The sequence below is a fragment of the Eleutherodactylus coqui genome, chromosome 4 (assembly GCF_035609145.1).
Source record: "Eleutherodactylus coqui strain aEleCoq1 chromosome 4, aEleCoq1.hap1, whole genome shotgun sequence".
NCBI lineage: Eukaryota > Metazoa > Chordata > Amphibia > Anura > Eleutherodactylidae > Eleutherodactylus > Eleutherodactylus coqui.
In genome coordinates, this window is record NC_089840.1 from 234,127,766 (window position 1) to 234,154,099 (window position 26,334).

Genomic DNA, 26,334 nt, shown 5'->3' on the forward strand with positions numbered 1-26,334 from the left:
CCCAGTAATGTAATGTACCCAGCGCTGTACTGTACCCAGTAATGTAATGTACCCAGCGCTGTACTGCACCCAGTAATGTAATGTACTCAGCACTGTACTGCACCCAGTAATGTAATGTACTCAGCGCTGTACTGCACCCAGTAATGTAATGTACTCAGTGCTGTGATGTATGCTGCACTGAATGTATTGTGTGTTACTCAGCGCTGTACTCAGTAGTGTAATATATTCTGTACTGCATGCTGGGCTGTACTCAGCGCTGTACTATACCCGGGGCTGTGGTGTATGCTGTGCTGTGTGCTCTACTCCGTGCTGTACAGTGCCAGCAATGTGATGTATGCTGCGCTGCACAGTCTGCTACTCCGGGCTGTACTCGGCGCTGTGCTCTGGCAGGCTGCCGGCTCTCTCACATGAGGCGGGGGAGGAGTAATTCTCTGTTTTGGGACTTTTCCAAATAAAAGAAGCTGAATCAGTGCGGGCTGAGAAGGGAGCCGGGACCGGAGAGCAGCGGAGAGTGGAGACATCGGGGAGCGGAGAGCAACGGGGAGCGGAGACATCGGGGAGCGGAGACAGCGGCCGCACACTGTGTATGTATGAGCAGGTACAGCAAGTGTGCGCGGGGATAGGGGGCACCGGGGAGCCTAAGAAATGGGTATCCAGTAGTGAGGGTGCAGAAAGTGGGGCTAGTACTAGGTAAGTGTGGATACAGTGGGGCTAGTACTAGGTAAGTGTGGATACAGTGGGGCTAGTACTAGGTAAGTGTGGATACAGTGGGGCTAGTACTAGGTAAGTGTGGATACAGTGGGGCTAGTACTAGGTAAGTGTGCATACAATGGGGCTAGTACTAGGTAAGTGTGCATACAGTGGGGGTAGTACTAGGTAAGTGTGCATACAGTGGGGCTAGTACTAGGTAAGTGTGGATACAGTGGGGCTAGTACTAGGTAAGTGTGGATACAGTGGGGCTAGTACTAGGTAAGTGTGCATACAGTGGGGCTAGTACTAGGTAAGTGTGCATACAGTGGGGGTAGTACTAGCTAAGTGTGCATACAGTGGGGCTAGTACTAGGTAAGTGTGCATACAGTGGGGGTAGTACTAGGTAAGTGTGCATACAGTGGGGCTAGTACTAGGTAAGTGTGGATACAGTGGGGCTAGTACTAGGTAAGTGTGGATACAGTGGGGCTAGTACTAGGTAAGTGTGCATACAGTGGGGCTAGTACTAGGTAAGTGTGCATACAGTGGGGGTAGTACTAGGTAAGTGTGCATACAGTGGGGCTAGTACTAGGTAAGTGTGGATACAGTGGGGCTAGTACTAGGTAAGTGTGGATACAGTGGGGCTAGTACTAGGTAAGTGTGGATACAGTGGGGCTAGTACTAGGTAAGTGTGGATACAGTGGGGCTAGTACTAGGTAAGTGTGCATACAATGGGGCTAGTACTAGGTAAGTGTGCATACAGTGGGGGTAGTACTAGGTAAGTGTGCATACAGTGGGGCTAGTACTAGGTAAGTGTGGATACAGTGGGGCTAGTACTAGGTAAGTGTGGATACAGTGGGGCTAGTACTAGGTAAGTGTGCATACAGTGGGGCTAGTACTAGGTAAGTGTGCATACAGTGGGGGTAGTACTAGCTAAGTGTGCATACAGTGGGGCTAGTACTAGGTAAGTGTGCATACAGTGGGGGTAGTACTAGGTAAGTGTGCATACAGTGGGGCTAGTACTAGGTAAGTGTGGATACAGTGGGGCTAGTACTAGGTAAGTGTGGATACAGTGGGGCTAGTACTAGGTAAGTGTGGATACAGTGGGGCTAGTACTAGGTAAGTGTGGATACAGTGGGGCTAGTACTAGGTAAGTGTGCATACAGTGGGGCTAGTACTAGGTAAGTGTGCATACAGTGGGGGTAGTACTAGGTAAGTGTGCATACAGTGGGGGTAGTACTAGGTAAGTGTGGATACAGTGGGGCTAGTACTAGGTAAGTGTGGATACAGTGGGGCTAGTACTAGGTAAGTGTGGATACAGTGGGGCTAGTACTAGGTAAGTGTGGATACAGTGGGGCTAGTACTAGGTAAGTGTGCATACAGTGGGGCTAGTACTAGGTAAGTGTGCATACAGTGGGGGTAGTACTAGGTAAGTGTGCATACATTGGGGCTAGTACTAGGTAAGTGTGCATACATTGGGGCTAGTACTAGATAAGTGTGGATACAGTGGGGCTAGTACTAGGTAAGTGTGCATACAGTGGGGCTAGTACTAGGTAAGGGGCTAGTACTTACCTTTGGCATAGTATTAGATCAGGGCTTATTCACACCATCGTATTTGCTTATGGTTTTGTGTACATAAAACACCCAGAATGGAGCCCATTGATTCCAGCGGGTTTGTTCTCAGAAGCGTGTTTTACGCACATATAAAAAAAAATTAGGACTTGTTCTATCTTTCTGTGAATTGCGCAGCAAAAGCCCCCTTAGAAGTCTATGGGAGGTGTGCAAATACAAAAGGTGAGCATGAAACACTACGCAAAACCATGAAGTGTGAATATAGCGGGGATATTATTAGATAAGTGTGAATATAGCGGGGATATTATTAGATAAGTGTGGATATAGCGGGGATATTATTAGATAAGTGTGACTATAGCGGGGATATTATTAGATAAGTGTGAATATAGCGGGGATATTATTAGATAAGTGTGAATATAGCGGGGATATTATTAGATAAGTGTGAATATAGCGGGGATATTATTAGATAAGTGTGAATATAGCGGGGATATTATTAGATAAGTGTGGATATAGCGGGGATATTATTACATAAGTGTGACTATAGCGGGGATATTATTAGATAAGTGTGAATATAGCGGGGATATTATTACATAAGTGTGACTATAGCGGGGATATTATTAGATAAGTGTGAATATAGCGGGGATATTATTACATAAGTGTGACTATAGCGGGGATATTATTACATAAGTGTGACTATAGCGGGGATATTATTACATAAGTGTGAATATAGCGGGGATATTATTAGATAAGTGTGACTATAGCGGGGATATTATTAGATAAGTGTGACTATAGCGGGGATATTATTAGATAAGTGTGGATATAGCGGGGATATTATTACATAAGTGTGACTATAGCGGGGATATTATTACATAAGTGTGACTATAGCGGGGATATTATTACATAAGTGTGACTATAGCGGGGATATTATTAGATAAGTGTGAATATAGCGGGGATATTATTACATAAGTGTGACTATAGCGGGGATATTATTACATAAGTGTGACTATAGCGGGGATATTATTACATAAGTGTGACTATAGCGGGGATATTATTACATAAGTGTGACTATAGCGGGGATATTATTACATAAGTGTGCATACAGTGCAGTTCCCCTGTATGAAGTGCTCAGGTCTCACTAGTGCTTGGTATGATGACATTACTCAGTACCTGCAGTCACTTGTATAGCTGTCAGCAATGACTTCTTCATCTTCTTCTTTGTCTTTCTCTAGGATTGTTTGGATACTCATTGGAGCGCCCTCTAGTGTACTCCATCAGTATTACAATGCTGTGGATTGTGCTGCTCCTGTCTTGTGGGGTACCTGCTGCTTTGCACCCATCACCCAGATGCCCAGCACGCTGTGACCCATCCTCTTGTCCGCCAGCGCCCACAAACTGTCCCTCTGGAGAGACTGCACTGCGCTGCGGCTGCTGCACCGTGTGTGCTGCGGATGAAGGCGAGAGATGCGGGGAAGGAGCTGCGGATCCTGTGTGCGCCTCTGCCCTGAGCTGTGCAAAGAGTGCATCAGGGGGTGCCCGGACCTGCCAGTGCCCATCACCCCAGCCTGTGTGTGGAAGCGATGGCAAGACATACAGCAGCCTGTGCAAGCTACAGGCAGAGAGTAAAGTGGTGCAGAATCAGGGCTCTGCAGCCATCATCCCCATCCAGAGGGGAGACTGTAAGCAGGGTAAGAGCCGCACTTGGATTGTCTTCTCTGAAGTTTTTAGAAATTCTCTGCTGCCATTTCTTAATTATATTCTTTCTAGGAAAGCTGGGTGACAACTATTGTGACTGCTGGGGGGCAGGGGAGAGGCGGTTACCACCCAGCTTTCCTAGATTGCAGAATGCAAGCCTGATTATTGGTAGTCTTATATCTCCCACTGCTATATATCTGTGTAAGCAGGGACACAATACATTGCAACATAAAATAAGCATCTACCACAGGCCATTGAATGACATGATAAAGACGTCCATTAGGCATTGAGAAGCATCCCAATTAGAGATGAGCGAGCGTACTCGGTTCGGGTGTCTTTGCACTTGAGCGCCGCTTTTTCCGAGTAACTGACTACTCGGACGAAAAGATTCGGGGGGCGCCGGGGGTGAGCGGGGGATTGCAGAGGGGAGTGGGGGGGGGGGGGAGAGCTACCCTCCGCTCCACCACGCCACCCCCCACCCCCGGCGCCCCCCGAATCTTTTCGTCCGAGTAGTCAGTTACTCGGAAAAAGCGGTGCTCGAGTGCAAAAACACCTGAACCGAGTACGCTCGCTCATCTCTAATCCCAATATAATGGGATTGTCTTTGTAAGGGGGTTCCACGTGGGTGGAATTGTTCAACAGGATGCAACATAGTTGCAGATTTCATCAAGTGATTCACAGTGATTCACAGTGATTCAGATTTCATCAAGTAGTGTAGATTATGTTGCACATTTAACTAGAAAATGAAAGAATTGCGTAATTACATCTTCTGTATGTTACAACTCAGTAACCACGACTCCATGAGACGTCCCTAATTTTGTGGCATAAAGCTTTTCCATAGAAGTTTTAAAATAAAGGCACGTGGATTTTAAGAAATGCAGAATTCAAGCCCCATAGGGATAATATTGTGATGAATGAATGTCCGTGTGAACTAATTCCACCCTTAGACACTAAGATCTCACCGCTAAGGGCTCATTCACATTTGCATTTTGATTTCTGCTTTGAATGGATCCGTTTTTGTTATTTTAATAGAATGAGTAAAAAAAACAGAATTGAAACAGAAAAAAAACGGAAACCGCAGTTTCCATTTTTATAACAGAGCTGCTAGATGAATGGACATGAAAAACAGAAGGACTTTCAGTTGAGTCCATTACTTATCGACTAGAATGTAAAAAAGGCAAGAACTCTTTCCGGTTTTTTGCAAAAACAAAAGCGCAACAGTCTGCGCTATTATTTCTGTATAGCGGAAATCAAGCGGAACAGAGGCGAGCCGAACTGAACTGAGTGTCTTTGTCGCGGGAACAACCGAGGTGCGTCCTTACACTTTTCCTGTAACTCCCATTGAAATGAATGGGAATTATGGGAACATAGTAGCACAGCACATTTCACTATTTCTGTAACTCTTGTGTTACAGAAACAGCATAGTGTGCTGTGCTACTATGTTTCCGTAACATCCATTCACTTCAATAGGATTAAGGCTGCCGCCTCGGTTGTTTCCTGGATCTCTCGTCTCAGCCATGAAACACTGGAATGGAACAACCCCTTTAACTGACATGGATAGATTCCGACAGATCTCCTTGACTATAACGGGATCTGTCACTCACGCTTCTGTCGTACCGTCCAGCATTTTACTGGATAATATTACGCAAAAGCGCTTTTTGTCCGTGATTTTCTGTCGGATCTACAACACAGGCTCTGGGCAAAACTGTAATTACTGCTGGATTGTTGCAATTATTGTCACGGCTTTAAATGTATTAGGAAAAAAAAGACTTTACGCTCATGTAATAAGAGTGGATGCTGCTCCATAGAAGGTCTAGAAGGGGCTAGTGTCAGGACATGGAAAAGCTGAGCAAAGACCAGCAGAGTCACTTCCCAACCACACCACCTCTGTTGTTTTCTCATCACAGCCTGGTAGGAATTCCTGTACAAAGTAAATATTAAAGAACTCATATTCTGAGTTTTAAAGGCACTGTCTCATGAAGGCAAACACTTTACATATGTCATATAGGGAATCTGGACATAATAGAGCAAGGTTCCCCACTCAGGAGCCTCCCTCTATTAGGGTGCGTTCACACGAGCGCATAAATGGCGCGTTTTTGCGCCCAATCGTATAAACGTGACCATCTGAGGCATTGGTTTCCAATGTATTCGTTCGCATGGGCGATTTTACGGCGCGTAAAAACGGCAACCTGAAAAAAAGACGGAACATACGCGACCGACATACGCGCCAACGCATATTCGATGGCCGAAAAGATAGTTTGCAAAGTAGGAACAAACGATAATACGCTTTCTAGCTCTGGTCACGATTGCCGAAAATCGTTCTTTCCGGCGATTAAACGCTGTGCACGTGCGAACGTAAATACGCCTACGCTCGTGTGACCGCGCCCTTAGGTAGAGTGGACAGCCACTCGTTAAAGACCAGACAGCCCTGGCTTGGCTATGTATCACATGGTCAGCCTTACAATCATGAATCAACCCTCATGGTCAAACCCTCCTATGAATCACCATCATGTTATACTACATTTGCCCTGCGACAGCCAAGAGGATTGCTGGGGGTTTCTGAAATTGGATTAATTTGATGAGATACCTCATTGCAACTGGTACTTAGAGCACCCTACATACCCCTGGAATTGTCATGGGCATGTAGCCTTGCCAAGTTCCTATCAAGGTGCTTCCTCCAGCACTGCCAGTCATTGGGCAGTGTGCTGAGGACCAGCCCAACTTACTGCTTGAGATAGTGAGAAAATGCTAGGCCTTTCCACAGACAGAGTCACTGGGATGGTGAACATGAAGGGTTGAACTGGCAGTGAGCAAAGTGCACAGACCAGGTGATAGTTCAGGTGAGTGTACAGACCAGGTGATAGTTCAGGTGAGTGTACAGACCAGGTGATAGTTCAGGTGAGTGTACAGACCAGGTGATAGTTCAGGTGAGTGCACAGACCAGGTGATAGTTCAGGTGAGTGTACAGACCAGGTGATAGTTCAGGTGAGTCTGGACAGAAATAAGGGATATGCGTTTTGCCTGAGTCATTCTACTGTACTTTGCTCTTGCCACTGATATAACTGTAAGGTTCATTAGCCTTTTTTGGGGTCTCGAGTCTTACATTATAACCACATGTTGTGCAGATGGTATTTTTGAAGGGCAAGAAATATGTGTGTGTTGCCCACATGAAAACCGATGGACGGCTATAGAGGGTCCTTGTGTTTGCCGAAGATCATCCATAGCTAGTGAAGGAAGCATTTCTCCAGGTTTAACCATCAAACTCACCACATAAGATGCAGCTCATAACTCGCTCACCGCTTTCTCTTACAGGACAGCAGGACCCGGACAGTCCTCGCTATAAATACAACTTTATTGCTGATGTGGTGGAGAAGATCGCCCCGGCTGTTGTGCATATTGAGCTGTATCGCATGTAAGTGGTACAAATAGGGACATATCATTACCAGTGACAGCAGGATATATGAATGTTGGCCTCCAGATGAAATAATGTAACCTTGTGCCAGACACAGTTCATGTTCTGAGATTAACGAGAGTTGGCATAACAGTATATACAATGAATGACACTTTATTAGAGACACCAGCCCTTTCATGATTGGAGCTGACCTGTATATAAATTAGACATGTGACCTCAGAGTGCAACATAAAACCAAGTGAGCAAGTTGGTCGGTTTCAGTGTGAATCCACATTAGAATGACAGAATTGAGCAATAGGAATGACATCTAACAGTGCCTGGTTATTGGCGTTGCTGCAATGCTAGACTAGCTGGGACCAGTATTTCACATATTGCCAATCCTATGGGGTTTTCTTGTCCAGCAATGTGGAGCGTATACTGAGAATAGTGTGATCCAGAAAAAACATCCAGCAAAAGGGGATCCTGTGGATATTAACAACTTGTAGATGAAAAGGGTCAGAGGAGGATGTCAAGAACTGTGCTCAAGCCAACTGCAGCTGAATACAATGCAAGTGCTCCGAGTAATGCATTTGAACACGCAACTTCTTCTTCCTTCCTTATAGTCCATGGTTGGAGTATTATTAGTGTTTTAAACAGATGAGACTTCAGTGGGCAAAAAGGACAAAATGGATCACTGTGCAGTGGAAAAACATTGCCTGGTCAGATTTCAGTGCCATAATTAATTACTTTGATTCTGAAGGCCAAAGGAGGTCCAACATGCTACTAGATGGGTTCTGTAGAAAGTGGCCATTCGGTGTACATTTGTGCCATCAGCTATGCTTTATATTGACTTCAGTTGTGTCAAGAAATGTGTAGTCCTATATGTAGAGGCCAGCTCTGTTATTAGAAGTCCTCTGTACTCTTTATTACTGTACGGATCAAGTATCCAAGTGTTCCTCCGGTTAAGAGAAGTTGGGAGGCCCCAAGATAAACTTTTGCACCCGGGCCCATGAGCCTTTATCTATGCCCCTGCCTCCAGCTATGAACAGCATTTTGATTCATTTTGGAGTCTGAAGATGCCATGGTTGCTATTAAAGGGGTTGCCTGAGTTATGAAAGGCCATCTTAAAGGATCCCCCATAGTTTAAAAAAACAAAGGGGCTGATACTCCACTATCCCCACTGGTACACCACTCCTGCCCTCCGCTGTTTTGTTTTTTACAGGCTTCAGTCAGCCTGTGAGGTCCTATAAGTCTGCTGCTGCAGCCAATGATAACCCTGCTATTGGATGCAGCAGCTTGTTTGGAGAAATCTCAGGCTAACTCATGTCAGCAAGGAGATCCAAAGCGGGCTGCAGTGGGCATGTGGAGATAGGCGAGTATCAGGTCCTTTGCTATTTTATACCATGGGGGACCCTTTAGGATGGCCTGTCATAACTCAGACAAACCCTTTAACCACACCATCTTCAAGGCTAACAGTCCGGATCTGAGTCACTTGTGATCCCAGTCATTGCAGCAGGATGTTAGCTCTTCTTTTGGGTTCAGCTCCTGATCTCCTGGCATCGCAGCAGAATACATGGATGACAGTTTGTGGGAATGACTCACCCCACTGTGCTGCAAATGTGCAGAGCAGAGAGGGAACGGGTAAAGTGATCCGAATGTGTAATAAGTATAACAATAGCAGAAGTAACCAGAAATACAGATACAGTAGCCAGAAGTATCCGCAGGGGTGTAACTATAGGGAATGCAGAGGATGCGGTTGCACCATGGCCCAGGAGCCTTAGAGTGCCCATAAGGCCTCTTTTCTCCATATAGGGAGCCCAATACTAGGAAGAAAACATTATATTGCAAATTTTGCATTGGGGCCCCAGAGCTTCAAGTTAGACCTCTGAGTATCTGATATACAGATCTAGCAAAAGTTAACTTGTTTTATGATAACTCAACTACGATGTCCCACAGTACGAGTCTTCGTGGTGTGCAAGTGACATTAACGATTGCTATCTCTGTAAACTACCTGTTCTAAAGGTTTAAGTAAAAAATAAGATTTTAGTCTGGATTCTTAAAAAATCTTCATTCCAGTCCCAATTATCTTACAATTATCTTATCATTTCAGGTTCTCTTTCTTTGGAAAACGGGAAATCCCAGCAGCCAGCGGCTCCGGTTTCATTGTCTCCGAAGATGGCTTGATTCTCACCAATGCCCATGTGGTCAGAAACAAGCAAAGATTAAAAGTGGAGCGCAGTGACGGGTCCACATACGATGCCAAAATCATAGATGTGGATGAAAAAGCAGATATTGCCTTAATCAAAATCAAAGCAAAGGTAAAGAGGTATTCTACATGCCCTATAACAGTGGTCTCCAACCTTCCACTCCTACAATTCCCAGCATGCTTTGATAGCCTGTCCCTGCTTGTACATACCGGTGGTTGTAGTTCTTCACCTATGTAAGTCCATAAATTAGAGACCACTTTCTATAAGAAATTGCATATACGATGCTAATTAACCCCTTATGACTCTGTGATGTACATGTACCTCACAGAGGTGTGGGGTGGGTATAAAGTGGACTTGGGAACCAAGCCTGCTACATGCCTGGCAGATGCCAGCTGGTTGAAACAGCTGACACCCAACACAAAAAGCCACGGCTGGAACTAGCTCAAGTGGTGTTCTCTTTTCCAATTCACCATTGATTCCTTGTGATGTGGTTGTGGGGTGCCAATGGTTGCAATGGTAGCCCTGGGTCTAGTGAAGGCGCCTAGGGCTGCTATGAATTTAATCATATTAAGCTCTGCTTATGACCAGGTTTAATATGTGACATTAGAAATACAATATACTGGAATACTGGAGTATTGCAGTATATTGTAGAAGCGATCAAACGATCGCAAGTTCACGTCCTCTAACAGGACTAAAAAAATGTAAAACTTAGGCCGGCTTCACATGGGCGAGAAAATTGCGCAAGATTTGTGCATTTGAAGAAGCACAAATCTTATATAAATATGAACATGGGGTCATACACATGGGCAATGTTTTCCTGAACGGCACTATGATGCTATGCAGGAAACCAATCGCGGTATGTTTTTCTTGCTGCATGCTCTCACATCACAGCACTCATTGCTTTCAATGGGGCCGATGACCCCAGTGCCAGCCCCATTGAAAGCAATGGGAGAAACTCCACGATCCTCTGCCACGGCTGCATCCCTGAAGTGATGTGAGGCTGTTTTGCCATGAAATTCCTCACATCTCTGGGGATTTCACACGGTGGGTAGGGCGGAATGGGGGCAGGATTCACGGTCCCATATCGCACGAACCCGTGTAAAGTTAGCCTTATGCAAAATCAAATTTAAAATAAATAAATGAAAAACCTTAAAAAAAAAAAAAAAAATACATTTTCTCCTTTTTCCTACAAGACAATCTAAACAATCAAAAATAAACACAGTTGGTATTGCCAAATCGGAAAAAAAACGGAACTGTGGCGGTATCCCATTATTTGAGTATGTTCATACGTAGCCGAAATAGTGCGGATTTTATACAGCAAAAAATCCCCTCCAAAATCTGTATCAAAACAGCATCACAAATGCGTATTGCGTTATTGCGTATTTGCTGCATACTGCCAATCGCTATGCACTATCCTGCCGAGTATGCACGCAAGAACGCAGGAAGTGCATTCTGCAATTTCTCTTGAGCGCATACTTCACCCAATTCTTGTCAACTGCAACATGGCAGCCTATGGGAGATTGGTAGAGCATATTACATGAGCAAAACCCATGTGCTTAATCAGAGGTGTAACTTGAAGCTCCCGGGCCCCAATGCAAAGCTGTAACAGGGCCCCCCAAGTATAATGCTTTATTCATAGTACTGGGCTCCCTATATGGAGAAGAGAGGCCTTATGGGCCCCCTAAGGCTCTTGGACCCGGGTGCAACTGCATCCCCTATAGTTACGCCCCTGTGCTTAATATGCTGTGACCCCACGCTCGTGTGAGCCCGGCCGTGAACATTTTGAAGGTACATTAAATGCTACTATTAAAAAAGACAACTCGTCCCACAAAAAAAAAGCGCTCATACGGCAGTGTCGACCAAAAAGTAACTCTTGGAATACAGGGATGAATAAAAAAGCAAAACCCAAAAGATGTCTGGTAGTTAAATAGTTAAAATAGTTCTTCGCCTATAACTGCCAATTCACACCTCCTAGTCGTAGCTATCGGCACTGTGGAGTTCTGCAGTCTGGGGCAAGCCAATGGGTGGAATGTTATGTAATATAAGAAGAACTGTGAGCTCCATCCAGGCTGCATGTAATAATTCTTCCAAGTGCGATATTTCAATGTTAGATGTAAGAAGCTTCAGTTTTGGAGTCCAGATGTAGGCAATTTTCCCCATACAGTGTGAGCTGAGAGTATCGTTTTTTGCAAGGGTCCACAGTGGGACCATTCAGATCCATATCTGCACTTCACACTTTGTTCTCCCATTAATACTCATTTGTATACAGATAGATCAAAGTGAGGGAAGCTAGGGTCAAACTGCAAAATGATACGTATGGTAAGGACTGAGTGCCATATTATGCCGGTATCTAACACCATCAGAGAAATTCTGGGTTTGCTGCCCCTAGATGAAACATGTCAGTGACACCTAGTTAACTGTGTGCACGGGACTGGAGCCAGAGGGTAGAACTCATTAGTTCTCTCTAGAAGTGAATGACAGCACAATCCTGTGGCTGTGCACAGCGCTGAGCACACTAGACAGTTCTGCGTGCCTGCAGCAAGAACATCGCTCCCGTTCCTTCAGAAGCTATAGCCGCTGTTATTCAATATCTGTTTCCCTGGATCTGATTAAAGGTGACTGATCATAGAGGATATTAAGTAACTGCAAAGAACTGTTGACAGGTTTGCTCAATACTTCTCATTCTTCTGCTTTATTAGTCATGTGGGCTTTATCCTTATAATGGTATGCTGTTGCTGGAACCGTCAGTTCAGCTGTACTCTGTGGTGCAGTGTAGAAGCAAGTGTTCAAATCCCCTGCAATGCCTCCGCAGGAGAAATATGGTATTACAGAGTTCCCATTGAAATCAGCTACAGAAATACACACTTTGGCACACATTTAATATCTGAATACAATTTCACAATGTCTGTTTATACTAATCACATAAAAATGCATGGTTCTTAGCTCATATTTTGAACAAAACATGTGGGCCCATCTGCCACGTCCAGGTAAACATTATTAAATGGGTTCCTAACTTTGAGGCCTCTTTCACATGAATGACAGTGATATCGCTGCTGCAAAATCACGGCAATATCGCAGCTGTCTATTTTGTAGCATCAGTGATGCGTTTTTCTTGTGAAAAATGGCACATCACTTCGCTGCTGCCAGTGATAAAATCGCGCAAAGGTTAAGCTCTACCCCTAAATAAGCCCTGGCTGCATTCCCTGAAATCAAGGGAATACTTACCTAAAAGGCTCTCCAGAGCTCTGCCTGGCATCCTTCACACCTCGTCCGCCCACAGAAGATCACTTCCTGGTTGCGGAATTTAAAAATCCCACCTCTGGGAAGCGATGGCTCTGATTGGTTCATCCAGCACTACTAAGCCAATCAATGCAGCGCTCGATGAACCAATGCGAGGGCTGTGATTGGTTCATCCAGCTTTGCATTGATTGGCTGAGCAGAGTTTGAAGAACCAATCACGTTGTGGAGGTGGGATTTATGAACTGGCTGAGCCACGACATTGATTGGCCAATTTATAAATCCTGCCTCCACAACGTGAAATGCAAGTTTCTTAGCTCATATTTTGATAAAATATGGCGCTCATCTGACACAGTCCAGTGCCCATTGAAATCAGTTACTATCAATGTAACGTACATACATACTGGGTCCTCCAGTGCTGTGGTATATGTAGAGGGGTACATGGCATGTCTTTAAGAAGTCCTCAAACTGTATTGATGCTGCACATTTAATAGACAGCAAAGTGGATAATCATAGTTTAGTAGTAATTTGATGGAATTTATTTAATAGGTCAAGTAACCCTTACTCAATGTTAAAGGGGTTGCCTGGGACTTTTGCGACTCCTACTACCGGTATTAATGACCTATCCTATGGATAGGTCATCAATAGTTGATTGGTAGGGATCATTGATTGGGATTCCTGGTAATGAGTTGATCGCTATGCCCACTGTGGGAGCTGTGCCTGCAGAACTAAACCGAGCCACTGCAATACTGACACCGCTATCTGCTCTGCAATCAGATGATGGTCAGAGATCCTGAGCAGCAGATCCCCCCCACTGAGCAACTATTAATGACCTATTTTCAGGATAGGTCATCAGCAGTAAAAGCTTCAAAAGTCACGGACAACCCTTTTAAGAAGCAGTGCTCCAGGGCGAATGACACTCTTTGTCAATTGCGGACAGGATGCGGGTCGGACGGCTTCCATTGACTTCAATGGAAGCTGTCCATGCAGAATCCGCAGGAAAATAGAGCATGCTGCAATTTTTCACCCGCGAGCGGAAACCGCAATTGGTTTCCGCTCATGTGCATGAAGAATCACTTTTGCCTTGCGGAGGCGCTTGCCCACAATTCAAATCCGCCTGTGTGCATTCACCCTAAGGCCTAATGCACACGGGCGTATTTGCACTGCAGGATCCGGAGCTCCGGATCTCACAGCTCCGGAAATACAGCCCCATAGGACATGCATTGAAAAATGCATTTACATGCCCATGAGCGGAAATCACCTGCAATATTCCACTCGCGGGGTGGAAATCGCGGCATGTCCTATTTCAGTGTGAGCCTCGCAGCGGCTCGCAATGCCACATCATCTATGACGCTCCGGCCCTGCACCGTGCATGTGTGGCTGTGCGCCAGCCAGCACATCCGCAGCGCAGAATGAAGACGCCAGACAGGTAAGCCGGAGGTTACTGCCGATCTGGCCATCTTCATTCGTACCTTTACTCCCTGCACTGTGGATGTTAACCCAATTACACAACTGTTTGTGTGTTATTACTTTAGTTAGATTGTGTTTGTCAATAGTTGTGACTTAGATGACAGTCAGACCATATTTTATTAGTAATTAGAGATGAGCGAGCATACTCGATAAGGCAAACTACTCGAGCGAGTAGTGCCTTATTCGAGTACCTGCCCGCTCGTCTCTAAAGATTCGGCTGCCAGCGCGGGTGAGAGTTGAGTTGCGGTGGTGAGTAGGGTAGAGCGGGGGGGGGGGGGGGGAGAGGGAGAGAGAGATCTCCCCTCCGTTCCTCCCCACTCTCCCCCGCTGCTCCCCGCCCCCTGCCAGCCCCCGAATCTTTAGATACGAGCGGGCAGGTACTCGAATAAGGCACTACTCACTCGAGTAGTTTGCCTTATCGAGTATGCTCGCTCATCTCTATTAATAATCAATGTAAAAATTGTAATTCCAAGGGGTTCGCTTACTTTTTCTTGCAACTATACATAAACGTGCTGCAGTAAATGTAACCCCATCTGACAATTTCCACAACATAAATAGTTGCGGTTGCTAAAAAGTTTACGCTCCATGCTATGCTTGTATTCCAATGACTAACAGTAAGGATATGTACCTAATTAGTCACATTAAAGTATACAGTGCCAGCTGGGAAACAGACTATGGATTTGGACTCATCCATTTGGTCTTAATCCACGTGTTTTTGATGGGTGAATACAAAAAAGTGACTGTCTCCATATGAAGGCTGTTAGTAAATATCCATAATCTAGGCATGACTCACAATGTGTTCTTGTTAGAGCCTGTCAGAAGAAGATAGCCTACAAATACGGAGGACTGCTCTCTCCCAGTTGGCTCCACAGTCAATCAACTAGCAAATGTAAGAGCAGGCTAGGTCTTGATATATGCAGTGACTCGCGCTTAGTCAGGTGTTGGCCCATTAGGATTAAACGTAGCCTTCGGTGAATTTTCCCTTCATTTAGAGGTCTGATGACTTGTGACTCATACGCAGCTGTTTTTGGCTGAAGACAATGGCGGCACTTGGAGGATGAAGCGTAACTACATGTCCCGAGTTTGGAACAGCGCTCTGCTCTTCTTCTTGGGAGAGTTCGGAGAAGAGATGTGGCAGGTCCTGATTTATGAGAACAATATGTCTTTGGTTTTTGCAGATTTCCTGCCTAGCAACAGCGACTTGTTATAAAACAGCACCTTTTTCTTATTACTGAGAAGTTACTTATTTCAATGCTTTTTTTAAATATTATACTCATACCCCCCCCCCCCCCACATAATTATTTGGCCCTCTTAATCAGCATTCACTCTGTATAATCAAAAGTAGTCTATAAAGAAATTATAAATTACTGGCATTCGCTACGGGTCATTCATCTGTTCTAGATCAGTTCCAAACCTCCCTATACTCCTTTATTTATCACTACTTTTCACTATATGTATGCTGATATATTCAAGTTCAATAAAGAGCTACTGTTAAGTCACTCCCTTTATGTCCCATCACAGTAATAGCGCTTCTCAGTGACCCCTTCATAGGACTAGTGAACCTTTAATAGTCAGATACCAGTTCTACACAGTGATAGTGATTACAGTGCAGTTACCTCCAGTGATCGCAGGTGGCATCTCCTCTGATTGGCGCCATGCGTTTTTCTTCTCTGTGCAGGCCCAGACTGCCATAAAGACGTTTCGCAGTCTCTACTCATCTCTACTACTTTCGATTAACTTCAGTACCCCCTCTCAGTACTTTTGAAGGCCACGGAGGGAAGCACTACGGGACACTATAACTTAGTGGGGGCAGTATTAGTAAGTCTGGGCCACAGATGGGGTATTATTACTTTGTGCGGCCAAACAGATTGTACTACTACTATAATAGTAGTAGTGCATATTCGTGGGGCCACAAAAGTAGCAGTGCAATTCGTGGGGCCACAAAAAGTAATAATACTACTGTAGTAGTAGTGCAATTTGTGTGGCCCCGACTTATTTATAATGCTCCCACTAAGTTATAGTGCCCCCCCATGTGTCCTCATAGTGCTTCCCTCTGTGGTCTTCAAAGTGCTCTCTTCTGTGGACCCCATGGTGCTCCTTTCTATGGACCCCATAGTGCTTCCCTGGTGACCTCCATAGTGCTTTCCTCTGTGGCCCCCAAAATGCTCCCTTTTGTGGCTCTCATAGTGTTTCTTTCTGTGGCCCCAAAAGTGCTCCCCTCCTTGGCCTCCATTATTATACTTCCCCACCACTGGACTCCACTATAGAAACTGCAAAGGCCCTTCCTCAGCCTCTGCAGTGACCGATATGTACTTTACACATTAGCGCCAGCTACATACAGTGGTGTCACTCTATACACAGGCTGGTCCCTCCCTATAGTTCTGGACATACTGTCCTCCTTTGTATAGCGCAGCACTACTGTCAGTGGCTGGTTCCAGTATGTGAGTCACTGCAGCGGCTTAGGAAGTGCAGTGACCCATTTCTGGTACTGGGACTCGGCAGCAGGTGGGCGGGTTATACACCAGGCCTCCTGAGACAGTGGGACAGACTCCCAAATTTAAGACTGTCCCATTGAATCTTGGAGAGTTGGGAGGCCTGGTTATGCCAAGGCTTAATATATGAAATTCTATCTTTATATGTTTTCACAGGGAAAATTGCCAGTTCTGCAGTTGGGCCTATCTCATGACCTGCGTCCAGGAGAGTTTGTCGTTGCCATTGGAAGTCCATTCTCACTTCAGAATACAGTCACTACGGGCATCGTGAGCACTGCACAACGTGGCGGGAAGGAACTGGGCCTGGAAAACTCTGACATGGATTACATACAGACAGATGCCATCATTAATGTAAGTCGCCCATTAATCACTAACGGGCACTATTTTTATGATGGCTGTTATATGGCATCTTGTGGTCGATGTTTCTCCTGTAGCAAGAATGGGACCAGAACCCACAGGGACGAATCAAATTGATCTTTCCGAAGGTTTTGCATGGTTGCTCTTTCAATTGCCAAAAAAGTCTAGGAGAGAGAAAATACTACCGCCAACCCATTTGTTATACTTCTTCAATTCCACCATGCTCACATTTGTCTGGGACCAGGACTATTTCCTGACAGAATTGTTCCAAAGTCAGACTGTTTGCATGATCGCATAAAACCAATGGAAAAATACATAATTGATCAATCATACTATAGGAAAAGCCTGTATTTCATGAATAATGCAATATCCTGCCTTCTATTTAAACCCCGCGGGTGTCTAGTGTTCATTTTTCCTCCATGTTTAGTAGTATTTTTTTATAATCACCTCCCCAGATAGCACATTCTACGATTTCTATACACAAACCATTGGTGTGTGAGGAAAATTACATGTGAATACACAGCTAGGGGATTACCTAGTAATACAGTCTAATAGTTCGACAGTGCAAACTTAGACTACTAGACAGTCCACACAATAAGGACCAAGCGCCGTAAATTTTCTTCTGTTGGTCCTGGGCTTTAAACCTGGCCTGATGGTAAAAATACAACGCGGGATTAAAGCTCCTGCAATGTAGCAGGGACAGTTCGGGTCCTCAGCTATTGGAAACCCAAAGGGGAACGCTCAATGAGTGCTATGTAATGAAGAGAGAAAGTGTAAGTGCCACTTCTGCTATTTGACCCAGCAATCATGTGACAGCCGGGTGTTCCCTGCCACAACAGAGCTGCAGGACCCTAGCAGACCCAGATCTGCTCTGTTAGTGACTACTGTTACTAGAGTGGATTGTTTTCCCTGTGACTGGGGCTCCTTAGTGAATGAACCCCCAGAGGTCTTATATGACATCATGGAGGATGTAGATGTTAAAAAAAAAAAAAAATCACCAAAATTAAGTTAAAAAAATTACAAAATAAAATAAATATATATATATATATAAAAAAAAACACATAGCAACGTGGCGCGAAGCCACGTTAATAGTGAATAAGCTCTGGTAACTTTAATGGATCCGAATTCTCTCAGTCTCAAAATCAGACGTAACTCGGATGTTAAAATTGCCCATGTGAAGAAGTCCTTGGTGTTGTCTTTCCGCATGATTATGCCATTCACTTCAATAGAAAGGAAATGATGCAGGATCATTGTATAGCAGGTAGTAGTAGAACCTAGGAGTATATCAAGGGACTGTTTTTGGCTTAGAAGAACCCATGAATTGTGGGGAAGACTTGATCCTTACAGATACAGTAATAAACAAAAGACAAATAGAGTGATCAGTGGTACGGCTTTTCGAGAAAGTTCATTGAAGATAAGTATGAAGTCTAATTCACTCAGGCGAGTATTAGTTCTGTCTGAGTTTGTAGCTTAGACCAAATTTGGATCCATTACAATCAATTCCGCTATTCAGACAAGCGATTATTTTTTTTCCTGGACCAATGGTCCGTGTGCAAAAAAACACAGCATGCCCTATTTTGGTCCACTTCACGGATAAGAGTAGGACATGCAATGTCCACTGTCCCACAGTTTGGACAGCACACAGACGGGGTGTCAGCATGCTGTCCGATGTGAGTTGTGCCCGAGAATATTGGGAGCAATTCATGCATAGATGAGGGATGGCACACACACACAAGGCGCCCGGGCTCAAGACGCCCTCAACAGAGTAGAGAGGATCATCTGATCGTCCAACAAGCACGAGCAGCTCCAACTGTTTCGTTGTTCACCATCCAAAGACAGGTGGCACCGACATTACACCCCTGTGTCTGTCGGAACAGTTTCCAGGTGCTTGGCTGAAGGACATTTGGTCTCAAAGCACCCATTACATGTACGGCCTTTGACACCCACCATCACCTCCGTTTGCAGTGGTGTCATGAATTACAAAACTGGACTGCAACAGAGTAGAACCAGGTTGTCTTCAGCGGTGAATCAAGGTTTAGTTTGGGCACTGACGATAGCCGTGTTTGTGTCTGGAGACCTAGGGGTGAGTGCCTCAATCCTGCCTTTCCTATGGAGTAGCGCACTGCCCCCACTGCTGGTGTGATGGTTTGGGGAGGAATTGCATATAACAATCGGTCACCACTAGTAGTGGGAGGAGGGACAATGACAGCTCAGCGATATGTTCAGGACATCCTGCAGCCACATGTGTTCCTCTCATGGCGGCTTCCAAGAGGCATTTCCCCGCAGGATAATGGTTGGCAGCACATACAAGGGCGTCACAGGAATGTCTCGACAACATCGTCACACTTCCGTGGCTGCCCAAATGCCAGATTTGCAGCCTATAGAACATCTGTGGGACCATCTGGGACACCAACTTTGACAACCTACGAGTTTGCACAATCCAGTGACTCAATTACAGCAAATGTGGAGCAATATACCGCAGGATACTATATGGAACCTGTATGCCTCCATGCCCGCCCGTATCACCTCTTGTTTCGAAGCTAGAGGCGGTACAACAGGGTACTAGAGACTCCTTGCCTACCCATATCACCTCTTGTTTCCAAGCTAGAGGCAGTACAACAGGGTACTAGAGCCTCCTTGCCCACCCATATCACATCTTGTTTCCAAGCTAGAGGCGGTACAACAGGGTACTAGAGCCTCCATGCCCTCCCGTATCACATCTTGCATACAAGTTAGAAGTGCCCCAACAGGGTATTAGAGCCTCCATGCCCACCTGTATCACATCTTGTGTCCAAGCTAGAGGTGGTACAACAGGGTACTAGAGCCTCCATGCCCGCCTGTATCACATCTTGCATACAAGTTAAAGGTGGTACAACAGAGTACTAGAGCCTCCATGCCCATCCGTATAACATCTTGTATACAAGCTAGAGGCAGTACAACAGGGTACTAGACCCTCCATGCCCACCTGTAAGACATCTTGTATCAAAGCTAGAGGTGGAACAACAGGGTACTAGAGCCTCCTTGCCTACCCATATCACATCTTGTTTCCAAGCTAGAGGCGGTACAACAGGGTACTAGAGCCTCCATGCCCTCCCGTATCACATCTTGCATACAAGTTAGAAGTGCCCCAACAGGGTATTAGAGCCTCCATGCCCACCTGTATCACATCTTGTGTCCAAGCTAGAGGTGGTACAACAGGGTACTAGAGCCTCCATGCCCGCCTGTATCACATCTTGCATACAAGTTAAAGGTGGTACAACAGAGTACTAGAGCCTCCATGCCCATCCGTATCACATCTTGTATACAAGCTAGAGGCAGTACAACAGGGTACTAGACCCTCCATGCCCACCTGTAAGACATCTTGTATCAAAGCTAGAGGTGGAACAGGGTACTAGAGCCTCCATGTCCACCTGTATCACATCTTGTATGCCAGCTAGAAGCGGTACAGCAGGGCACTAAAGCCTCCATGCCTACCTGTATCACATCTTCTATCCAAGCTAGAGGCAGTACAACAGAGTACTAGAGCCTCCATGCTCATCTGTATCACATCTTGTATCCAAGCAAGAGGCGGTACAACAGGTTAATAGAGCCTCCATGACCACATGTATCATATCTTGTATCCAAGCTAGAGACGGTACAACAGGGTACTAGAGCCTCCAAGCCTGCCCATATCACATCTTGTATCCAAGCTAAAGGCAGTACAACAGGTTACTAGAGTCTTCATGCCCACCTGTATCACATCTTGTATCCAAGCTACAGGCGGTACAACCGGGTACTAGAGTCTTCATGCCCTCCCATATCACATCTTGTATTAAAGCTAGAGGTGGTACAACAGGGTACTAGAGCCTCTATGCCGCACGTATCACATCTTGTATCCAAGCTAGAGGCAATACAACAGGTTACTAAAGTCTTCATGCCCACCCGTATCATATCTTGTATCCAAGCTACAGGCACTACAACCGGGTACTACAATCACATCCGCATTCAATGCAGGAGGCCTCACATGCATATTTTGCAGGTTAGTGCTGCGTTCTTTATCTTCCATGGAAAATGGGAGCACAAGATCCACCAGAGAGCCTCTGTTAACACCATTACACCGGACACAGTGCTGCACCTGGGTTCCTGAGGTTGCAAACTGGACCCTAGAGAACTGGCAAAACATGGCGTGGTCCGATGAATCACGGTACCAATTTCAGGCTGATAATAGGTTCCTGTGCGGCGCAGACCCATGTGTAAACAAGGCACCCAGCAGACAAGGCACCGGGCAGACTGGTAGTTGTTCCATACTGGTGTGGGGTGGCATAGGTTCTGTGTGCTGGTCCATCATCTTGTTTCACTGCTTGATGACCATTTGCAACCCTACATGGACTTCATGTACCCCACAATGATGGGATATTCCAGCAGGTTAATGCATCATGCAGTTGGGTGCAAGTTGTCCAGAATTGGTTCGAGTAGCACTCTGGAGAGTTTCTATCAATGATGTGGTTTGCACGTTCGTCTGACATGACGTTAATTGAGCATTTATGGGATGTGGTGGAGAGGTCCATTTACACCCAAGATCCTGCACCTACAAACACCACAGAGCTGTGGGTGGATATCCAGACAGCATGGCTCAACATCCCTCCAGACATCTTCCAACCACTTGTGGAATTGATGGCACATTGAGTCGCTGTACTTCGCCAGGCTAGAGGAGTTCCTCCATGATATTAGTTCCTGTCTCATGACTTTTGGCATGTCAGTGTATATAAATCTGCTCAAGTCCTCCTGCAGCATGTTTAAAGTACAGGTTCCCTTTAACGATGGTATTAACAGAGCTTATAGTTTGCAAATTATTATTTTTTTTATTATTAACATAAATTACACCAGTCGAATAGAAAAAAACTACTTCTTGGTCACATTTGATAGCTAATGGTCTAGCCAAGAATTACTCAAATTAGAGGTTAGCAAACAGAGTCCTCGTTTAGATGTCTTCCCAAAGTAAAGCTTGTGGTGAATTCTGCACCTATCAAATGGTCCCCTAATCTTCCGATGTGGGTTTCGGGAGGGGAAGGGGGGTTGGGTGGGATGACTTACAGAATTGGTTAGCTAATAAAACCCTGTAATTACGACCAGTGTAGCTTTTGAGGAGTTATTTTTTTGATTGAAGACATAGAGCCTTAGCAAAGTCGAGTTCTGTATGACATTTGTTCTGGTTGCTTTAGATGAAGATGATAGTAACAATGAGTTTGCTTGCTTTTCAGTATGGAAACTCGGGAGGCCCACTTGTGAACTTGGTAAGAGACCCTGCCCTCCATGCCCTCAGGTATTGGTTATGTTTGTGAGTTCATAAGGTTCTGTAAGAACATGTTGACTGATACAGCCTGGCAGAAGGTTTGTGCATTGGTATTACATTACTACATGGCTCAAATATGTATAGTTAGCAAGACAAACAGAGGGTGGTGTGTTGGCGGCTGACTAACCCTCTACAGACTATTTTTTCTTTTGCTTAAGATCCACAAATAACTTTAAGTTTATTGAACTTTTAAGTATCGGAATGAAAGGAAATGTTTTTATGTTTCCGAGGCGAAGATGTAGTCAAAACAGTAATATACTAGGTAAGCAGCTTGATATTTACCCCAAGTGGACCAGAAAATGAAAAACAAAAAGCACTATAAGGGTATATTCACACATAGTGGAAATGCTGCAGAATTTCCATCCACTTCCGCATCACCTGACCAGCGGCGCTGTGCTTGCAAGAGGCCGCCGGGTACCAGGTCAAGGACTGCGCTGATAGTGCAAAGAGTTGAAAAGTGAGGAGAGCTCTGTATCTGCTGTGGATACGTGTCTGATTGCTGGGGGTCCCACTGTTTGGACCCCCGTGATCACAAGCACTGTACTTGGCTATCTACATCAGTTCCGTAGACTTTGAATGGAGTTAAAGCAAGGATGCTTGATTGCTGATCCATTGAAGCACAGGAGACAGGACTCTCATTCTCAATATAAACCAATGTACACAGCAGCAGATAGGGACCTTCACCGTCTCTTGGTGTCTTGCAAACCTTTTTCAAGGCAATGAGAAGAAATGCAGAGCCCGGTTGTGGTCTGGATCAAGACCAGAAGGCCTCCAAGTAAAGCATAAAGTCCAGGCAGCAGAAGATGAAAAAAGATTAAATTCTTTATTCCTCCATAAACAAGAACCAGCGACGTTTTGACCCAACAAAAAAGGGTCTTTATCAAGCTTGATAAAGACCCTTTTCTTGTTGGGTCGAAACATTGCTGGTTCTTGTTTATGGAGGAAAAAAGGACCCTCATTCTCATGATTGGTGGGGTTCCCAGTCGTGAGCTTATCACCTAGCCTGTCAATTTTGGAAAGAAAACTCTATTTGAAAATACCAAATACTACAAGGCCCCATCTCTGGCAGGTGGTAGATTGGCGAGAACAGAGCCCACTGCTAAAACTCTAGCCACAAGGAGAGGGTTAAATTCATGAATGCACTCACACTGTCTTTGTTCCGACGCTGCACAGAATCTTGCACGGGTTCACAGTATGACGCCTTTACTCTTACCATCAACTCTGGCACTTACTGTATTCCGACTACTGTAGTTGGGGAAGAAGGGGGTAGAAGTGGAGACATCATGTTGTGAGCCTGGGAAAGATTGCGCACCATATCGGAAAACAAGGCCGTGTGAGTGCATTCATGAATTTAACCCCCTCCTCTCCAAGCGGTCGCAATTTTAGAAGTAGAGCCAGGCAGCCCTAAAGTTACACTAGTTGATTACAATAAGGGCGGTTTGGTCTTCTGGCCCAGGGCGGCCACCCCAATCATCCCTATTATAAACCACTATTGCTTGTAAGTGTTCAATAGCTTTTTTAGGTAATAAGTCTTAATATTTATGTTAGAAATACATTAATATATAAATCTTAAAAAAGTAAAACTCTTCATAAACCAAAAGCGACCACGATGAGAAATACAATACTCAACACTCAAAGCCTTCATAGCTTGTTTCCCAGAAGATGACGGTTTGTAAATTTTAATGTGCGAAACCTACATGTTGTTTCCGCCACGCAGTATAGTATTTCTGTCAGACTTGCCGACCACACTTTTTTTTGACCAGCGTTTTCTTTCTCTCACCACAGGACGGTGAAGTGATCGGGATAAACACTCTAAAGGTTACTGCTGGCATCTCATTTGCTATTCCATCAGATAAAATCCGCAAGTTTCTTGCCGAGTCACACAGCAGACAGTCCGCAGGTGATTTTGCAACCTCCTGTCCTTTCATGGGCAAACTTGCAATGAATAGTAACTATTTATTACCAGTGATAACAACTGCCCGCAGTGTATGCCAACCTACACACTTACCGGCTGAAGTTTGAAAGAAAATAAACATGAATATATGGCTTTTTAGATGAAAGAGGAGGTAATGATGCATGTAAGGGCCCACACATGAACACGATCCAAACCAGCTGTTTATTAGGGATTAACCAACTTGGATACAAGTGTGTGGTCCATTGCACGGATCTACTTGTTTAACCTCAGTACCAAACAAACAGATCCCAATATTGGTTTAAGGATTCTTTAGTTTCATAACAAAAATCTAAATATGGCTCCACCACTGGCGCATTCCAACAACCTCCCACCCTATAACAAAAAGCACTTGTAATTTCCTTTTTGTTTGCAGTACTTTTTGGGAAAGGGAACTTTAAAGGGCTCTAGAGATTGATGACCGATCTTCATCAATAGCTGGTTGGCAGGGGTCAACAATCAGCTGGTCACTGAGCTGTTGTATCACTTCAATGGGAGCTGGAATATCATGCTGGACCACTAGGAAGTGCACAGAGCTGTGGGATTGTGGCTCCATACACAGCAGACCCTAGGGGTCTCTAGGAGCAGGCCTCTGCTAATTGGCCATTGATGACCAACTTTGAGGAAAGATCGTCACTATTCAGAGCTGGCCATCCCCTTCAAGCAGGTTAACACAATGCTGAGAGAAGGGTTATGAGACAATTAAAATCGGTCTATTTACTACCTCCATAGTACGTTTTATGGTAGCACAATTATGTTACACCTTTGTGCTCATTCAGCAGTTTCCGGCACTCCCATACATCTTTCTGAAGAGGGGGAGTGCATACTCATCCTGTTCTTTGGCTGATGCAAATATACGGTTGCAACAATTGTCAGTTTCCAATTTACAAAAACTAAATTGCGACATTACATTATATTTGGACACAGATCTTTGCTACAACCGAAGGCGAATCTCAGCTGATTGCTAGGCAGACACAAGGGCCGGCTGGCAATCAGTGGACCAAGTTATTCTTTCGGCATTTGAAAATTTAACTTGAACCTGCCAAAATGAAGACCCTGTTGCTCTCCGTTTCAGGATTTTTCTCACTTGCCAAGATAGCTTACGTCCTGATCTCATTTTCGAGATTTCAAATGTAAGCCAGAATGGGACCCCTGAATGTAAAGGGAAAATATGATGTATATGTAGCCTAATAAAGTGTAGATCTATTTATCTACTTAGACTCTGAATGACTTTTATATAACATTGATTTCACGACAACAAAAAATTATCAACGGGAGGGAGAGCGCTCCAGAAATAGAAGACCAAAAAACAAGGCATCAAAGATCAAATCACATGGTCTTTCGGGGAAAATCAATAAGTGAGGGCCCCCATTAAATTTAAGAGCCTAGGAGACCAGTAGTAATCTACACATGCCAAGTATTCATTCCCCAGCACTAAGACATCAGAAAGGGGGGTGCTGCTATGTACCCAAAGAGCCCACAGGTCTCTGATGAATGCCAAGGAGCTGGTAGGTCTCTGATGAACGCCAAAGAGCCGGAGGTCTCTGATGAACGCCAAAGAGCCGGAGGTCTCTGATGAACGCCAAAGAGCCGGAGGTCTCTGATGAACGCCAAAGAGCCGGAGGTCTCTGATGAACGCCAAAGAGCCGGAGGTCTCTGATGAACGCCAAAGAGCCGGAGGTCTCTGATGAACGCCAAAGAGCCGGAGGTCTCTGATGAACGCCAAAGAGCCGGAGGTCTCTGATGAACGCCAAAGAGCCGGAGGTCTCTGATGAACGCCAAAGAGCCGGAGGTCTCTGATGAACGCCAAAGAGCCGGAGGTCTCTGATGAACGCCAAAGAGCCGGAGGTCTCTGATGAACGCCAAAGAGCCGGAGGTCTCTGATGAACGCCAAAGAGCCGGAGGTCTCTGATGAACGCCAAAGAGCCGGAGGTCTCTGATGAACG

The 26,334-nt window shown here is 45.1% G+C and overlaps 1 protein-coding gene across 2 annotated transcripts in view; it reads left to right on the forward strand.

Annotated features, from left to right (window-relative positions):
- Positions 1 to 426: 426 nt before the first annotated feature.
- HTRA1 (HtrA serine peptidase 1) overlaps positions 427 to 26,334 on the forward strand; it is a 32,798-nt gene continuing 6,890 nt past the window's right edge. The window contains exons 1-7 of one of the 2 annotated variants that reach the window (XM_066600876.1): positions 427 to 584; positions 3,489 to 3,944; positions 7,264 to 7,363; positions 9,453 to 9,660; positions 16,905 to 17,099; positions 22,346 to 22,378; positions 24,223 to 24,337. In XM_066600876.1, coding sequence (XP_066456973.1) covers positions 3,542 to 3,944; positions 7,264 to 7,363; positions 9,453 to 9,660; positions 16,905 to 17,099; positions 22,346 to 22,378; positions 24,223 to 24,337 — 1,054 coding nt within the window. In that variant the 5' untranslated portion in view covers positions 427 to 584; positions 3,489 to 3,541. Of the gene's footprint in view, positions 599 to 3,488; positions 3,945 to 7,263; positions 7,364 to 9,452; positions 9,661 to 16,904; positions 17,100 to 22,345; positions 22,379 to 24,222; positions 24,338 to 26,334 lie in introns of both variants that reach the window. The other variant, XM_066600877.1, reaches the window with a different exon arrangement.